The following is a 17,352-nucleotide window of genomic DNA, read 5'->3' as shown; positions in this document are numbered from 1 at the left end:
TGGCCTTCTGGCATCTGAACTGACATCTCAGCAACTAGGTGACAGGGGCTCATGGTGATCCAGCTTGGTGGAGCTGTGCCTAGGGACCCACCCAGCTCTCTGAACAGTTACAGCAACCCCTTTCTGATTTGGGGCCTTAGTGTCACACAGTTCCCCTTCCTATTCACTGTGCAAATTCCCTGTGTTATAATCCCATCATGACAACAGGAACAGAATACCAAAAATTGCCCCGAGAGCCTTCTTGTAACCCCTCTGTAGTTTGGAAACAGTTGAGCTTTTGTACATGTTGTGGTATGAAGAAGTTTAAGCAGATTTTGAAACATGACAATGCTAATAAAGAAAAGTTGATGTGGCATAAGGAATTTTATTATGTAAACAAATAATCATGTTTTATTTGAAAACAATTCCAGAGTATTTAAAAACATCAGTTAAAATTTGAGCAAGTTTTTTCTTGAGTAAGCTGGCACAGCAGTGAAATGACCTTACCTGGAACAGGAGGCCTGGACTAGCAGCATTTTACAGGCATCTTTAACACCTGAAGAGGTACTACATTTACTGCCACGCTTATCTGACCCAAGTGCAGCACTATTTTCTCTCCAGTTTTTCATGCCTTACCCAAGTGCAGCACTATTTTCTCTCCAGTTTTTCATGCAAGGCAAGTGGCTATTGCACCGTTCCCACATGGAATATTACTTCTTTGCAAGGTCCCTCTCTAGAGGTTTTCCATGCAATTAGCATGGCTCAGAGGCATTTGGGATTTAAGATGGGCAAGTTCCTGACAGGGGTGTTTTTCACACCCCTGCAATGTTGCAGTTAGAATGATGCAACAGTAGGAATTCCTGACTGAATGGGAAAGAGAAATGGTTCCCAGGAAAGTAATGTTTATGGTGGTTTTAGGATTCTAACCTCCCTCAACCCCCAAGTAGTCAGTGCATTTGCAAAGTCCCAGTTTTCATGATCGTGGCCCTTCATATGGGTGCTTTTTAGGAGCCCATGATCTTGGATTCACTGTCCAGTCTGGAGGCAGTTTTTCTGACAGGAGAGCAGGCATTTTGGTTGTGAATCAGTGATCAAGCCTGCATGACACTAGAGGAGAGCGTAGCAGCCTGAACTGCTACAAGTAAAGTCCAGGGTAAAGAAGCAGAAAGGGCCTTTGCATGATATCCACAGATGTTTAATTCAGCCGCGCAGTGAGATGTTCCCCCGGCACACACATCTCGGTTCTCTCCACCCTGTCCGGAGGGGTCTCGGGGCAGTACAAAGATATGGGCCAATCAGGGAATAGGGAGGGAGTGGCTCAGAGACATAGGACCAGACATAGGAACAGGGGAAGGAGCCAATGGGGTTTTAACAGCTTTGAGGGAAGATTCTTGTGTCTCCTTAACTTAGGGGATGCCCCCCAGGGTCCTCACAGGAGAGGACAGAGTTAGGATAAGGAGCCTAGTTGTAGATCCACAGGGCAAGGGTGAATTTATGAAATACACCAAAATATCTGAAATATTTGAAAACCTAGAGCAACAATTACCATGGCAAGGACCATGTGTGATCAGCTAACATGGTCCCAGGGGATAAAGCAACTATAATTCAATTTTATTTAGACCAGAAGGAATTTACTGGCTAAGCAAGCAGCTCTGCACCACAACAGCTTTGTTGTGGTGCATTCATGATATGCCCAGCTTAAAGCATATCCCAATAAACTCGTTCACCAAAGAATGTGCATAAATGCCTTGTTGAATCAGCCCAGGAGAAGAAAAGTGCTGATGGGAACAAGGTGTCTATTCTTTCTTCCTCTTTGCAATCCTGCCACATCTTCTACAGCAACATAGGCAGCACTTGAAAAGAATGAAGACAATTGTGGCTGTACAGGTGAACAAGAATGCCAGAACATCCAGGGAGTGGTACTGGTACCAGGTGAGATGGTGAGCAGCTGGTCTCAAGTGCTTTGCTCCTTTGTGACGCATGACAAATTCAATCCAGAAGACAGCTCTGTCCAGAGGCTTAACAGGCTGGTCATGCTGTATCTTGGATAACTTTAGAGCATTTTCCTTATAGCTGGGAAAAAAAAAAAAAAAAAAGAAAAAAAAAAAAGAAGAAGAAGAAATCAAAGAGATTTTTCACTTATTTCTGAAATAAACCATTTAGCACCTGGTGGTCCTCTTGAGGAAGGTAGACAGCCCTGCTTTTACTTTCATCAGTCTTATTTAAATATATTTGAAACTGGTCCAACTTATTCTTGTATGCATAAAATTGGGTTAAGAACAGTAATAGAGAAAGCCAATATTTTGCAAAAAAAAAAGTTATTCAAAATTATTCCAGATACTCCTTTAAAAAAACAACATAGAAGCATTTGCAGCCTTTCTGTTCCAATATAATACAGTGTGATGATTTAGACTGGGATAGAGTTAACATTCTTCATAGTAGCTGGTGTGGGCTATTTTTTGGATTTGTGCTGGAAGCAGTGTTGATAAAATAGGGACGTTTTCCTTACTACTGAGCTTATACTGAGACAAGGCCTTTTCTGTCTCTCACATCACCCCACCAGCGGGGACGCTGGGGCTGCACAAGGAACTGGGAGGGGGCACAGCAAGGAAAGCTAATCCCAACTGACCTAAGGGGATTCCAGACCAGCTGCCATCCAGGTTGTTACAGATCACCTCCACCATGGCTGACTCCCTCAGATACTAGATATGTCCATCAGTGCTGGTCCATTTGCTTCAGGAATGTGCAGGTTCTTACTTCAAGGAACACCTGTCCTTCACACTGGATGGGAGTTGCTGCTAAAGATTGAGGACTTCTGCATGTGGACTTTGTATGTGGCCTTATCTTTAGCAAGGGATCCCAGCTGCTGGGGTTCCTTCTAAGTCCTAATTGAGAGGTACAGTAACCTAAGAATACTGCTAAGTCAGGGATAGGAGAAAAAACTGTTATGACTACAGGTAGCTAAGACCTAATAAAACTAGAATTAGGTCCTCCAGAGGATTTACAGTAGCAGAGAACTCTCAAAAGCTCCTCTGAACTTTCCAAGAACTATTTTTCTCAAAGCACTCATAAAATGCCGTATAAGGAAAACCAAATTACTGATCTCTTCTTTTTTGGAAATGCTGATTCTCAAAAAGGAAAGATGGTTTTCATCTGAAATCCAAACTTCAGCTACTCTGCATTTTCCATTCCCAGAAGAGCCAGCAGGATTTTTCACATGAGCAGCCCAGGATTTTAATAAACTCAAGCCTGTAAGGCAGAAACAAAACTCACGTGGAATTGTAAATGACTGTGTTCAGTGCATCAACCAAGTCCTGTGTCTTCACTGTGTTGAAATCCACCTGAACTGCAGCTCCTTTTGCTACCATGTGAGCAAGGTTGTCATGCTGGTCAGCAAACATGGGAATCCCAACCATTGGGATCCCGTGGTAGATGGCTTCATAGAGCCCATTGGTCCCACCGTGTGTAATAAAGGCCTTTGTCAAGGGATGGCCTGGAACAGAGGAGGAGAGGGGCATGTTACAGCAGCTATGGCAGATTGCATTCACTGGGATGTGAACACAGCATAGAGGGGCCAATGCACTGCTAGAGAAGGGAACAGCCCTGACCTCTGAATCATGAGGAGAGCTTGAATGTGTAGCTTTCACACAGTCGTAATTATTTTAACACAACATGTGAATCAACGCATCCCTCCAGACTACCCCACAGTTACTTTAGCCCTTCCGCTATTGTGCAGTTGTAGTTTTCACATGGTATCAGAGTCAGAACAGCCCCATGCTTCAGCCTTGCTTAGGTCAAGCATTTTGAAGAATGAGTCCTGGAGATGAACTGCAGAGGGGAAATCCAACTCCAGAGTACATCTCTACTTTGGTATTTACTTCTGCCTGTGGGTGCTTTCGAGCCCTTCAGACAACTGCCACCAAGCTCTGTAAGTCAGAGCCTTTTAGGAAACAAAGGCTCCCAAGAGCAAAGCTCTATAGCTTAAGCTGTGAAACTAAGTATATCCACAAGTGTTACATGGTTCCAGCCAGAATTAACCATTCTAGTGGAAAAACAAAAGGAAACTGTTTTTCCAGGCGTGCTATCCATCCCAAATAGAATCAGTCTTACCAAGCAGGTCATTTTGTGGTATCCAGTCAAAAATCCTGGTGTTGGAGCCCAAAGTTTCTGGTTTTTTCCCTTTGTACCGCCAGAGGACCTTGAACAAAGGAAGAATAAAATAAACATTGTGCATGTGATGTGCCTTTCTGTATTACATGTAATTTAGAGCTTTATCTCAAACCCATAGTTTTTCCCAGAATTTAGATAGCTTTGTCTGCAGTTGAACTCTTTGATTGGTTATTATGTGCTAATTATAAAAAAATGCATTGAGTGATTTTTGTATTTTGGCCTGTAGACACACCTCTATGTAATTTGGTTTAGAGGAGGTGAAACACCAGAACTCCCCATGAAGAAACTCAGCAGTGTCTCTCTGAGAGAGCCCAGCTTCCTGCTGTATCACATTCAGCAGGGATGCAGGTAAAGAACAGGCCACTCCAAACATAAAAGGGAGTGAAAAAACCAAGGCAACTTGTTTGAGGCTTGAAAAGAAATTCACCTTTTGTGGAAGCTGGCTGAGGGCTTTGGCAATCACATTACTTTTTTCATCACTTAGGCTGTGCACCATTGACCCAAGTGTGAATACGATGATACCATGTTCCCCAGAGCTCTGAACAAATTCTTCCATTTCCTAGAAGAGGCAGAAAACATACCAGGGGTAATTACACAATGCAGATTACACAGATTTCTGTGAATAGAGATCATAACCTTTTCAGATTATTAAGGAAATTATGGTGGTGTGAGCACCTCCTGACAGAAGGACTTGACAAAGAGACCTGACCCTGTGGAAAACAGTTTCTCCCAAACAAGGAGCAGGACGAGTTGAGACAGGTGATAGCTGCTTTGTCGTTTTGAAAGCAAGTTTCAGGATACATTTCAACCAGCAGGAATGAATCCTGGCATTATCTTGAGCGGGCCATACATACTCAGTGACACTCTCCTTGGTGTGGTTCTGGATTTTACTGAAACAAGTACTTTGTATTATATAGCTCTGCTGAAACCTGAGAGGGTGTTTCAGCATCCTGATCACCGATTCACCAAGTTGATGCTGTCACTTTGCTAGTCAGACAGTTCTTATTTCTTACAACGCACCACATTGCTCAAAACATTTTTTACAAATCAGACCAATAGGTTTTCCTCTTCCTTTTATTAGTTAGTACCATGTGAATTGGAGCAGTTACATGCAGAAGAGAATGGTTATCCATTTTCCCCAAGCTCAACCCATGCTACAGGGGAGTGGGAAGAGAGTTAGGAGGTTTCTTTTAGTAGACAGCTTGCACTGAAGATGGCCTATATCTTCCAAGGCTCCTACAGGAATGATAATCTACACTAGAGCCTGTCATGTTGTCATCTTCAGTATTTGGAAGTTTAAAATTCTACCTGAATACTGCAATTCACAGAGAGCATAGGCTGGAGATGCTCAGTGCTTTACTGTCTTTAAGCTGTCTTAAACTAAGGTACAATAGAAAAAGTGTTTATCACTCATATATTTCTGCAAGTTTTGACCCCGTTTTACCTAAAGAATTTGTCTTGCCACACTGCCTTCTGGCATCAGGTATTTCAATATTATCATGGGCTGCAAGTCTGTGTCTTAGAATTAAATATTACATGTAAGCACCCAGAGGTAGCACCTATTTTTTCCTAAAACAGGCACTGTATTACACCATGCTGACATCAGCTATCCTCTTTTAAGACAGCAGGCTGAAAACTAGCCCTCAGTTTGGACAAGTATGGATGGATGGTAAATAGTTCCTTGCTCCCTAGCAGCACCAGAGAATCTTCTTTAAGAATGAGCTTTCCCAGGACATGGCTTGTGTGGTTATTAGGGAGAGAAACTGTCTTTGTAACAAACCAGCCAACAGAAAAACTAGGTTGGGATACCTTTGGTAATGGTTTTGCAGGCTGGCAATGAAGTCCTCCAACAAACTCAAAGTTGGGCAGGAAAGGGCGTGGAAATTCGAAATCCCAGTACGTTCTGATTAACCAAATCTCTGCTTTCCCCATCGTCTCACACAGGGTTGTGGGCCTTCCTGTGGACAAGGTGCAAGAGGTTTACAACACACACGGGAGTGATCTTGTTTGCTCTGGATTGTGAAACAGGAGCCTTACCTTTGTCTTTTGGCACTCCCAATCAGCGTAGTTTATCAAACCATGCATAAAATGAAAACATCGACAAATCTGGATCTATTCCTTGCCCTGTCTTGTGCTCAGCTTTAGCAGGTGGCCATGAGCACAAGGTACAATCCTTAAAAGGATTTTGAACCTTCATGATTACTTTAGAGAAATACAAGCGAGAAGCATTTAGTATCTGATATAGAAGTGTAATTCTTGTAGTGCTAAATTACTACCTGAGCTTGTAGTAAAAACACAGAGAACACTTGGGAAAGAGAACAATCACAGAAAATTTAGTTCCAAATAAAAATGGAATGAATCATAAAGTGATGATCACCTGTCAGGGAGGAGAAAAGTTTTTAACCAAAGTTCTGTAGCATTTTTCAAATGGTGACTCATTTATCGGCTGCTCAGACAACAAAAAAACACAGGTACAGACATCTCTAGTATTCTTGAGGACTGGGTCAGCTGCTTCTGACCCACATTGGGAAAAATTGGCCAACTCCATAGATACTTTTAATGTAATTTTATGCAAAATCCCATATTTCTAGAAATACATCTGAAAAATCTAATGATAATCTGATGGTTTATAGTTTACCATTTGGAAAAATATTTATTCTTGGCTACATGTTACAAGTTTTCTTTGCAGTATTTTCTCCACAAAGTGAAACGGAGGAGTAAAAGGGTTAGAAGTATTGACAAATAGTTTTCCAAAACCAGCCTAATGCAAGCAGGAATCAAGCTAAATCAGCAGCAAGATAAAAATTATCTGTAGGGCATCTTCTTACACTACTTGATCAGTATAATAATCTAGACCAATAATTTCTTCTTTAAATTAAAGATCAATGAGTCAGTTACAAAGTTGGTGAAGTGAAAATTAAGTTTGCTTTACAAGTAGATTGATATAAAGGTGTAATTAAATCTTTATGTGGTATTAAAAAATTAAATCCAGCAAAGAGGGATTAGTTTTCAGAGCACAAAGGCATTCTTTGCAAATGCAGGAAGATTGGACAGCAACAGAAGAGATGCCCTTGTGTTTGCTGTTCACTTGTTATCTGCCTAAACTTAGATACCCTGGACAAGATTCAAAGTCCTTTGAACTAAAAGGAACTCTTTGTTAAATGTTGAATCATGCCTGAGTTGTACTATGTTGGAGCAAAATTTTCAGATATGTATGTAGTTCAAGGAGACTATTTCAAACTCTGAATGGTGGATGAAAGGGAAAGGTGACAGCATTTATTGTTGAGAATCTCAACTCAAACTCAGCATCTTGCACTATGCAGAGTTGCAAGATACTTCAGGATTGCCACCTCTGCTGGCCTTTGAGAAAGAGTATTTTGAGACAACAGCATGGTGGTCCCAAAGCATTCAAAAGGCACAACCTATGCAAGAAAAGAAACCACTCAACAGCTGCCTTACCTAAGACATTACTGTAGTACCCATCCCATTCATCTCGCCAAAACTTCTTGAAAAATAAATCCGTGAAAATGTAAAAGAGGAAGTTCTGTAGTCTTTCCATAAAGGACATCTGGTGTGTCAGCCCCATTGTGCTAGCAGGCACATAGGAAGGTGGGGACGGGAGCCCACCGCACAGCCGCTCTACCACATTCCCATCAGAGAAGCGGAAGCTGTAGACAAAAGGGATCTCTAGGATTTCTGCTACAAGCTCCCCACCTACAGACAGGGGGTCAGCAATCAGAACATCAAATTTGGCCTGCTGCAGCTTTGCTATCAGGTGAGAGTTCATCACCAAGGTGTCACAGGTCTGCTTTGACATATTGGTAAAGACCTCCAGTTGCTCTTTCATGGTCCACATTATCTCCCAGGGGAAGAGATTAGAGGCTTCATTCATCCAGAAATTGAGGAAGTCCTCCATGGCGGCATCGAGGGTCTCCTGGCTAAAGGGAACTTGCAGGACCTCAAAAATGAAAGGGGAGGAGGTGTCCTGGTAGTTGATGAGCAGATTGCTTGAGGGCACCAGCACAGTCACTTCATGACCCCGGAGAACGAGCTCTTGCAGAAGCGCTTTCACATTGATCCAGTGACTGGCATCAGTGGGCCAGACCACCACCCTCCCACAAAAACCAGTTCTGCAGCAGCATGTGTAGGCCCAGAGCAGCCAGGGGAACTTTGGCCCCAACATCTCAGCATTCCATGTACAACTCTGGTCTGACTGAACTGGAAACAATTCACGACTTCACTGTACAAATATTTTAGAGTCAACCAATTAAAAGTGGCATTTGTCTGGTGAGTAGACTGGCAAACGTGACAAGATTGGCAAACGTGGCAAGAGGGAATGTCGTAACACAAAACAACACTTGTGGGAGGGCTGGGCAAGCAGCAAATCCCATTCTGGAGTGTCCTGCAGAGCCACAGCTGATCTCAAAATCACGGCAGCTCCTATCTGTTCACCACAAAGTGCATTTTGCAGCATGTGAAGACTAGAAGCCTTTTCCCTGTGTTGTGGTTTAATCTTGATAGGCAGCTAGGCACCACAGAGCCTCTGAATCTCCCACAGTAGGAGGAAAAAAGGAAGGGCAAAAGTTAGAAAATTAATGGATAGAGACTGAGATGACTTAAAAAAAAAAAAGGAAAAAAACAAAAGAGCAAGAAAAGCAAGTGCTGCAAAAAGAACAGTTGCTTACTACCAGCCAATGCCCAGTGAGACCCTGAGAAGTAGCAACCCTGACAAATTTCTCCCCCATATCTTATTTTGCTGAGCACAAAATCATTATGGGCTGGGGTATCCCTTGGGTGAGTTGGGGTCATCTGTCCCAGCTGTGTCCCCTCCCAACTTCTTGTGCATCTCCAGCCCCCTCACTGGTGAGGTGGGCTGAGAGGCAGAAAAGGTCGTGATATTCTGTAAGCACTGCTCAGCAGTAATTAAAACATCCCTGTGTTACTAAAGCTTTTCAGCACAAATCCATCACGCAGCCCATGCAAGCTACAAAACAAGTATTGCCCATGAAGCCTTAAATGTTAAACCCTTCAGTTTTCACAATAAAAAAGACACCACAATATCCAAACACCTCTGAGGCTTACACAACGAACACCAAACCATGCTTCAGCCAGCACAAGATTTTCTGTCTCTGTCATCATAACACGATAAGCAACACAAACACACAGCTAGGTACTCTAAGAGTAGGATACCTTAACAACTTTGCTCTCTCAGGAGAATTACACCTTACTAGTGAAATATAAATAAAAACACTTTAAAGTCTCATATTGAAATACCCATTTTATCTCCCCGCTAGCAATGCATATGTTTGGCCTGTTTCCTTTTAAGCATCACCTAGAGCAAAAATGGGAAAACAATTATACAAGTATTATTTTTTTTAAATTAAAAACCACTTACAAATAAATACAACTATCATCTGATAGTTTTTAGACACTCTCAGAAAAGCAAAGAACCATGTCTATGCAGAGGGCCTTTTATCACTGTGAATTTAAAGACTTTAAAGGTCCAGAGGAAGATACTGTCTCTAATTTTGAGACAAGGTAGCAAGTAAGAAGTGTGCTATGTGAGAAAAAGTACTAGTGTTTGTTGGGTATATAGTATTTTACTGGTCTTAGTGTTTGTCATGATTCATCTATGAATATGACTAATGAGCCCTGTTTCAAGTGCTTTAGCACTGTTTTACATATCCTGGAAGCACTTGTACAGACTTAGCTCTACCACTGTAGCAGGTCAGGATTAACAGGCAGTGTTTGTACTTGCCTGGATTGCTTGACTTAATGCAGGAATTTTGAAGGAAGGAGAGTGAATTTGGGGCTGTGTTGCTCCTGATTTGTGCCTTAACCTCTCATCTCTGGGTTTTTACTCTTATGTGTATAGCAGATGTAATTTCTGGAAAGAGAGCAGCCTTACCTAAAACTTCACTGTAGTATTGATCCCAGCTTGTCCAGAGAACATAATGAAACATGAAATCATGCAGAGCGTAGCCAAGGATATTTTTTAGCCTTTGCCAGAAGGTCATCCTATCTGTTAAGCTGGTTAGGGTGGTTGGTACATAGGAAGGAGGTGCTGGGAGTGTTCCACAGAGCCGCTCCACCGTGTTGCCCATGGAAAACCGGAACGTATACACAAAGGGGATACCCAGCTTCTCAGCAACCAGCTCCCCACTGGGAAATAGTGGGTCTGCCAAAAGGACATTGAAGGCAGATGCCCTCAGTCTTTCCATCAGGGCCTCATTCTTCACAACTCCATCACAAATTACTTTGGTTATGTTCTTCATCTGCAATACCATTTGAGCTATCTTGTAAGTACTTTTCCAGATAGGTAGCTCTCTCTCCTCATTAAAAAAAAAATAAAACATTTTATCCATAAAGTCAGTCATCTCCTTTTTGGTGATTGGCACCTCAATCACCTCAAACTGGAAGGGTGAGGGCTGGGTGGGATTAACGATGAGGAAGCACGAAGGCAGCAGCACGGTCACCTCATGGCCCCGGGCCACGAGCTCCTGTAGTATGTGCTCCATGTTCAGCCAGTGGCTGTTGTCAGCTGGCCAGACCAACACCTTCTCCCCAGACCCCCAGCCCAACACAGCCAGCAGCAACAGCACTGCCACCTCCTTCCCTGCCATAGCCTGCCCTGTGTGGCAATGCCCCCGTGGCCTCCCTTCGCTGGGACCAGTGGCACTCCTGAACTGGGCTGGGCATGCTTGACACTGCCTTGATCCTGAAGGCAGGGAGCCAAAGGTAGGCGGTGTGAAATCCTGTACTGGATAACAGCATGTTTAATACCATGTTTTCCTAGGGCACAAAAAAGGTGACTGGCACCAGCTGGCACCCTCTGGTAGTAAACAGCTTGCTGAAGCTGGAGGATGTGATTCCTCTGGAGCAGCAGAGAGAGCTGTCAGCCCTGGGCGGCTCAGTCCAGCAAGGATTGTATCCTGTTGGTAATCCCGTCCCTCCTGCCCATCTAACTACAGGTTCTGTGTTACTTGTTTGGTAGAAGAGGTGAATCTTTCATTCTTCTGGCTCTTTGAAACACAGCTGGGTAGGCAGCAAAGATGTTCACTGACAGTGTGGGCAACTTTTTTCTTTTATAAAGCCACTAAGCATTCATTTAGAGCACACTTAAAGTGTTGATCCAGGGCTGCAGCCCAAGAGTTGCATCTCGAATGCATGAAACTAGACAGCAAATTACTCCAGTATCAGAATAAGACTGTCCTCATGTGAACTTGCCTCTTGCAGAGCACTGTGGGAGACCAGGAGGGGATAGTGCAGGGTTCCTGCTTGCCACTAAGAGCCAATTATGTGCTATAAATTGAACCAGAAAATCCATTAAACAGTTTAATTTATATGGTCCCTCCTGATGTGCAGTTAAGAAATACTGTAAGTTCTCTTTTCTGTGCTAAAAATAATTATTACAGGGTTTCTGCCTAGTGCTGTTACACAATGGTTTCTTAATGTTGTCATCCAAGGCTTTTGATATGGTTTCCATGCTGCCTAGAGACCCTTTCTGGGACAAAAAATGTGGTTCATGGAAACAGCTGGACTGTGAGGAGCCAAACTGGGATACCTCATGTACTGTACACATGACACCAGCTTGGTGTACTTGTGGAGTCTTGCATCAGGCAAGTATTTGCAGGCAATTAAACCCTGAGAGATTTGCAAGAGGTCTTTTTGAAGAGTTCAATGGGAAGGTAGTAGAAATTATATGTGATTAATAATAAACATATTTTTCTACCTGATCGCTCAAAACAGTCCAGAAGAAAAGCCTGCAGAGACAGGTTTGTTGTTTTCAGTTTGCTTTGTGGGTAGGAGGGTATGTTCTAAATAAAACTTGTTTTGTGCAGAGAGAATTGGTTTTATATGACCAGTGACATAAGTAAAGTCTCTATTACAAAGCCACAATGCACTTAAATATTGCTGCTGAGGGTGACAAGGCTGGCTTGTAATTCACCAGCTCTCCCCTCCTTGTTATGGTCCTCTGGATGAGGAAAATGGCTCTGTTCTTGGCTGCCTTCTGTGCAAGCAGTCACCCTTGCTGAGCACCCTGTATGGTGTAGAAGTCATACCAAACTCCACAGTACAATTATGACAAAAGTCAAATGCATCAATTGGGATGACCCTGATCCCATCTCTATGCAATGGCATAGCAGCACAGCACCCTGACTGCTTGTGTGTCAGCCCCTTTTTAGGGACATAATGACAAACTTTGCTGACCTCTCTCTTGACTTTGTGACCCTGGTGGGTTCCTAGCACTGCAGGTCATAAGGACGGACTGTATAATGAGAAGTGAAGTATCAGAAGGCTTACCTAAGACTTTGCTATAGTAGTTATCCCAATGTCCCCAGTAGCTCTGGAAAACGTAATCTTGAAGGTGGTAAGACACAAAGTTTTTTACTCTCTCCCCAAAAGACATGCGGTCAGTGAGCTCAGACAGGGCTGCAGGCGTGTAGGATGGTGGGGCCGGGATCTTGCCACAGTGCCTTTCCAGAGTGAAGGCTGGGGAGAAACGTAGTGAGTAGACAAAGGGAATGTCCAGCTTGAGAGCCAGGAGTTCCCCACAGGGGGTCACGGCGTCTGACAGCAGCAGGTCAAAGCCAGACCCCTGCAGACGAGCCATCATCTCTTGGTTGGTCAGCACTGCGTCACACATCATCTTGTTCATCTCCTGCCAGCTTACAGACAGTCTTCCCAACTCCTTGTAAAACTGCCAGAAGGTCAAGATGGTTGGCCTATTGTTGAGCCATAGATCCACTATGTCATTAAGCAGGGTCTCAGGTAAATCTTTCTCGAAGGGCACATTATAGATCTCAAACTTCTCCGTAGTCTTAGGCCTGGGTTCAATGAAGAGGGTAGCGTTGGATACCAGGATGGTAAAGCTGTGCCCACGGCGGATGAGCTCCTGTACCATTACATTCATGTTCAGCCAGTGGCTGCCTTCTGTTGGCCAAACCAGTATCTTCCCACAGAAGACAGGCCCTAGAAGAGCAACGTGAAAAAGAAGCAGCTGGAGGTATTTCTTTGAGCTGATTGTTTTCATGGCCATGGCAGAGTCAATGGCTAGATAGTCTGGGAATTTTCCCTTCCAGTTGGGAGTTCTGCACCTCTGTGTTGTGTTTGATGGCTCCTTACTGGCACTCTTAGCAGAAGAGAAACTTTGATGTTGCACAGGTAGTTACTTTATAACCTGTGTTTCGTCTGAGCTCTGAAAAAGAAATATGTTTGGTGATTCATTTTTCCCTTTCTGCCTTCTACCCTGTTAGCTTCCCACTGAGGGAATTCTATTCTTCTGTTAGGAGGATGACAGCAATCCTCCCTGCTGTCAAAGGAGCCAGTCCCCTGGATGCCAGCCCTGAGACTCAAACAAATCCCTTGCATTTTTTCCATGAACTAGCAATGCCAGAGGCAGGCCAAGGAATAAGAGGCCACAGGGCTGACCTGGAAGTGTCATCCTTCTTCACAGTGAGATGCTAAAAATGCTGATATTTCTTATGCTGAGAGAAGTCAACAAGTCCTTCCTTTGGTTGATGATAATGCTAATAATAACATGCAATTTCTTCTAATAGGTCACCGGTAGCTTCCAACTGCTCCCAGACAACAGTGGACAGTGAGTCTATTGCTACTACCTGTGACACATCACCACATGCTGTGGGCTCAGTTCAGGTGTCTAAACATGGGTCTGGGCCTCTTCTGGGCCCTAAAGGTGCTAAAGAGCAAAACCTACATCATCTGGGAAGGCTCTCACTTGGAAAGTTGTTCCTTGAATATAAACACCATGCCTGGAAGCAGTTCTCTAACCACCTGGAGCCAAAATGACAACTAAAACCCACACATACAATGATACACTTGATGCAACACAATTTGGGGAACAAATACCATGCAGCAAAAAACTCTTACCTAGCAGAGTCTTCTGAGGTACATTGTGCTCTGAGTTGCAAGGTGCAATATGCTACACCTGTTTGCTGCTTTTCTTTGCTGCTCCCCTCCTCTGTGCCTGGGCTGCTCCAGCAGGATTGGTTATCAGGCAGAAGGAGCTTAAGTAAGTTACCCTCTGAACTTTCAAAAGGGGGAAGTAATAAAATACAACAAGGCATGTATTCTGTACTTATTCATTGCTTTGTTATGCTCTGGGAATTTAATGGTTGAGATGGTATTTCCCTTGCCAGGATATACTATAATGTTATTACAGAGCCAGGTTCTTAGGAAGACTTTGTATGCTAGAGATAAGAAATATGGTGTCTGACTGCTAAAAATACTTTTTACTTTAAAAAAAAAAAAATTTTTTTTCTACTCCCTTTAGGGTCCCAGGAGGCAAAACAAAATTGTTTGTTACATAGTAGATATGTATATAAACTGTCAACAGGAACAAAGAGTGAATCTTGTGGTTTGTTTGCAGTGGTTTTCAAAAGTTGATGCTGTCTGTGTGAGTTTCCAAAAGTTGGTATGTTACCTGTGCTGGTTCTGTGGCCCTTGATTCTGGAGATCTAGGCAAGTGTTTAATAACCTGAAAATATAGGAATCTAAAGGTGCATTTCAAAGATTTTTAAGTACTGTCCATAATATTCAACAGGGATTTTTCTAAACCCTCAGGATCCAGGACTATTATGCCAGCATGTTTCAACTGCAATTTGGCCTTACAGCCAGGAATTTCACTACAGTCTTTGTATCTAGAGTAAGACTTTTTTTTTTTTTTCCCAGGCTAATTTAGCTTATTTTATGAAGTCCTATAAGAAAATTATAGATTTTCCAGCAACTATTGAAAGGCCATGTTCATATGGGCTAGAGCAGATCATAGAACCATAGAATATCCTGAGCTGGAAGGGACCCACAAGGATCACTGAAGTCCAACTCCTGGCCCTGCACAGGACAGCCCCAAGAATCACACCATGTGCCTGAGAACATTGTTCAAATGCTTCTTGAACTCCCTCAGGCTTGATGCTGTGACCACTTCCCTGGATAAAAACTTAGTTGGGAACTTGTTTTTTGTTTCCAATCCCTTAGTATCAAATTCCTCCACAGCAAATGAGAGCAATTGCTAGGGAAACCAGAGTTAAAATTGTCTTGTTTCCATGGCCAGCTCTAAAGATGATACTCCGATTACTCAGATCAGAGAAGATAAGCATTTTGAGAGCATTAAAGTACAAAATCCAGGACATGAGAGAGAAGTGGGGCAGAAGAAAGTAGATGGTGTTAAGTGCCTGTATTTCACACATCTAACATTACTAACAGAAGTGCTGCAGACAGTGATGCAACCTCCAGCCTTGTTAAAAAACAACAGGCTTCTCAAGGCTAAGGCCCTCATGCAAAAGTTAGGCAATGCATACTGATATTTTCCACACACGGGTCTCTTCACCATTGTTCTGGCTGGCTGGTGATTGCAGTGTTCATGGCACTTTGATTTCTAGGAAAACTCGAAGCCAGCCAGCACCTCAGAAATTCAGGGCCAGGGTGGAAAAGAAGATCTGCTGCCCTGAAGAAGCACCAAATGACTCTGTGCTTCCCTTTTCACTTAATGCAATGAAGCAGCTTCTGGTCTGAAAGCAGACTTAAAAGTCTTGACTAGCTTTTTTTTTTTCTTTTTGTGGGGAGGTGGGGGTGTTGGCAAGGGGAAGGAGGTATACTAGATTGGGAAAATTTCAAAGTTGGCTCATCCCTACACACAGAGATGACAGGATTGAGCAATTCTGCAAAGTCACATGTGCGTGTACTCAGTAAAAGCACACGTGCTTTGTAATCCCCGGGGTATAGGGAAACTCCAGCAAAAGTTAATGAGAGGAAATAGTCTCACCATGACCATCTTTCTTGAATAAATTGTATCTTTTTACCTCTGCACTGTTACTGCAGGATGAAAAAGAAAACGGGCTGGGTTAATAGTGTTGCACTTGGATTTTTTTTATTCAGTTTAAGATTCTACAAACTCTCTTCACTGCTGCCGTAATGCTGCAGGAGCACCTTGGCAGGTAAACAACAGCAATCAGGGTGGCTGGCACAGGAGCCATTTCCACTCTGCAAAGCCAAAACATTAAGGAAATGAGAGAAGGTTCAGGCCAAGCTTGGTGTGCCTGCTAGGAATCTACATTGTTGGTGGAAGAATAGGTGCTACACCCTGTCCTTGTCAGTGAGGAGCAGCAGCAGACTTGCCCATGCTCGCTGCAGATGCGGCACACTCCTGTCTTGCCAGCATCTGTCCAGCCTCCCAGGGAAAGCTGCGTGCTATGGTGATGGGCAAATTTACAAATGCCATGGGTATGGACATGATGGGACTCATCTAATTCCTCACCAGCCCAAAAGGGAGGAATTGCTCTCTCCATTCCACCTTTTCATGAATGTTTGCTGTTCATGCTTCCGTGGCAAGCCTTTCCCCGTGACTTTCCCAGTCATCCTGCCAATCGTTTGTTTTAGTGGGAGAGTTTGCTGCTGGGGCAGGAAGGAGCTAGGCAAAGACCAGGCAGGCTACAATGGCCAGGGCAGCCTGGTCACCTGGCACCATTCCTTCCCAGGGAGCAGCAGTGATAGCACCAGAGGGCACCGCGGCCATCACTGCACCCACTGCTGGGGACAGGGGTCCCAACTGCGGGGACAGGAGCACACTCAGAGCCCCAGCAAGGGCAGGGGTGCCAACAGCACACCAGCATTACCCAGAACAAGCACCTCTTCCCTTGCCTCAGCACCCCTGGGGAGCAGGGAACTGGCTCCCTGGGGTTTATTGCAGGAGAGCCAAGAGCAGGGGAAGGTTTAGGGGTGCTGATTGCACTCCAAAGTACCCCAAACCCACCACCCAGGACCCCCCCTCACCTAAGACCTGTTGCTCTGCGCCGGGAGAGTGACGCCGGGACGCTGACACCAAGAGGGTGACAACAGGAGGGTGACAGCAGCAGTTTTTAAGGGCAGAGAGAGAGAGGCGAGGGCAGTAATGTTTACCAATGCTGTGGCTGCACAGAGGGAGGAGCGAGTGCAGGGAGAAACCGGCTACCACTGAGCTGCATACAGGGCCACAGAAGACATCTTCAGCCCCACCACTACTGCTCTTCCCCACAGGTCCCAGTCCACATCCCGCTGTGTGAGGGTGGGGAGGAACCCAACACCTTTCCCACATGCAGATTTGCCAAAACCTTCTGCAATCCCATGAGCTGCTGCTGGCAATCCCCCCACCACAGTGGCTGAGGGGTGACACTTGCTTGTCCACAGCCCAAGAAGAGGACAGCAGCC

At 44.1% G+C, this 17,352-nt stretch overlaps 1 protein-coding gene across 5 annotated transcripts; it reads right to left on the bottom strand.

The window, feature by feature from the left end:
* Window positions 1-1,711: 1,711 nt before the first annotated feature.
* LOC128806969 (UDP-glucuronosyltransferase 2A2-like) lies at window positions 1,712-17,328 on the bottom strand. Of its 5 annotated transcripts, XM_053976891.1 has the most exons (8): window positions 16,939-17,005; window positions 12,454-13,348; window positions 10,058-10,690; window positions 5,959-6,107; window positions 4,577-4,708; window positions 4,090-4,177; window positions 3,253-3,472; window positions 1,712-2,052 (listed from the first exon to the last, which is right to left on the bottom strand). In XM_053976891.1, the coding sequence occupies exons 2-8, from the start codon at window positions 13,187-13,189 to the stop codon at window positions 1,776-1,778; spliced, it is 2,235 nt and encodes a 744-aa protein (XP_053832866.1). In that variant the 5' UTR covers window positions 13,190-13,348; window positions 16,939-17,005; the 3' UTR covers window positions 1,712-1,775. The 5 variants fall into 5 exon arrangements, with proteins under 5 accessions (XP_053832866.1, XP_053832862.1, XP_053832863.1 ...); XM_053976887.1 differs by lacking the exon at window positions 10,058-10,690 and having other exon boundaries at window positions 12,454-13,122; window positions 16,939-17,328; XM_053976888.1 differs by lacking the exon at window positions 10,058-10,690.
* Between the last annotated feature and the right edge of the window lie 24 nt (window positions 17,329-17,352).

This window comes from Vidua macroura, chromosome 4 (genome assembly GCF_024509145.1).
Source record: "Vidua macroura isolate BioBank_ID:100142 chromosome 4, ASM2450914v1, whole genome shotgun sequence".
Lineage (NCBI taxonomy): Eukaryota > Metazoa > Chordata > Aves > Passeriformes > Viduidae > Vidua > Vidua macroura.
This window is presented reverse-complemented; position numbering and strand designations above follow the sequence as displayed.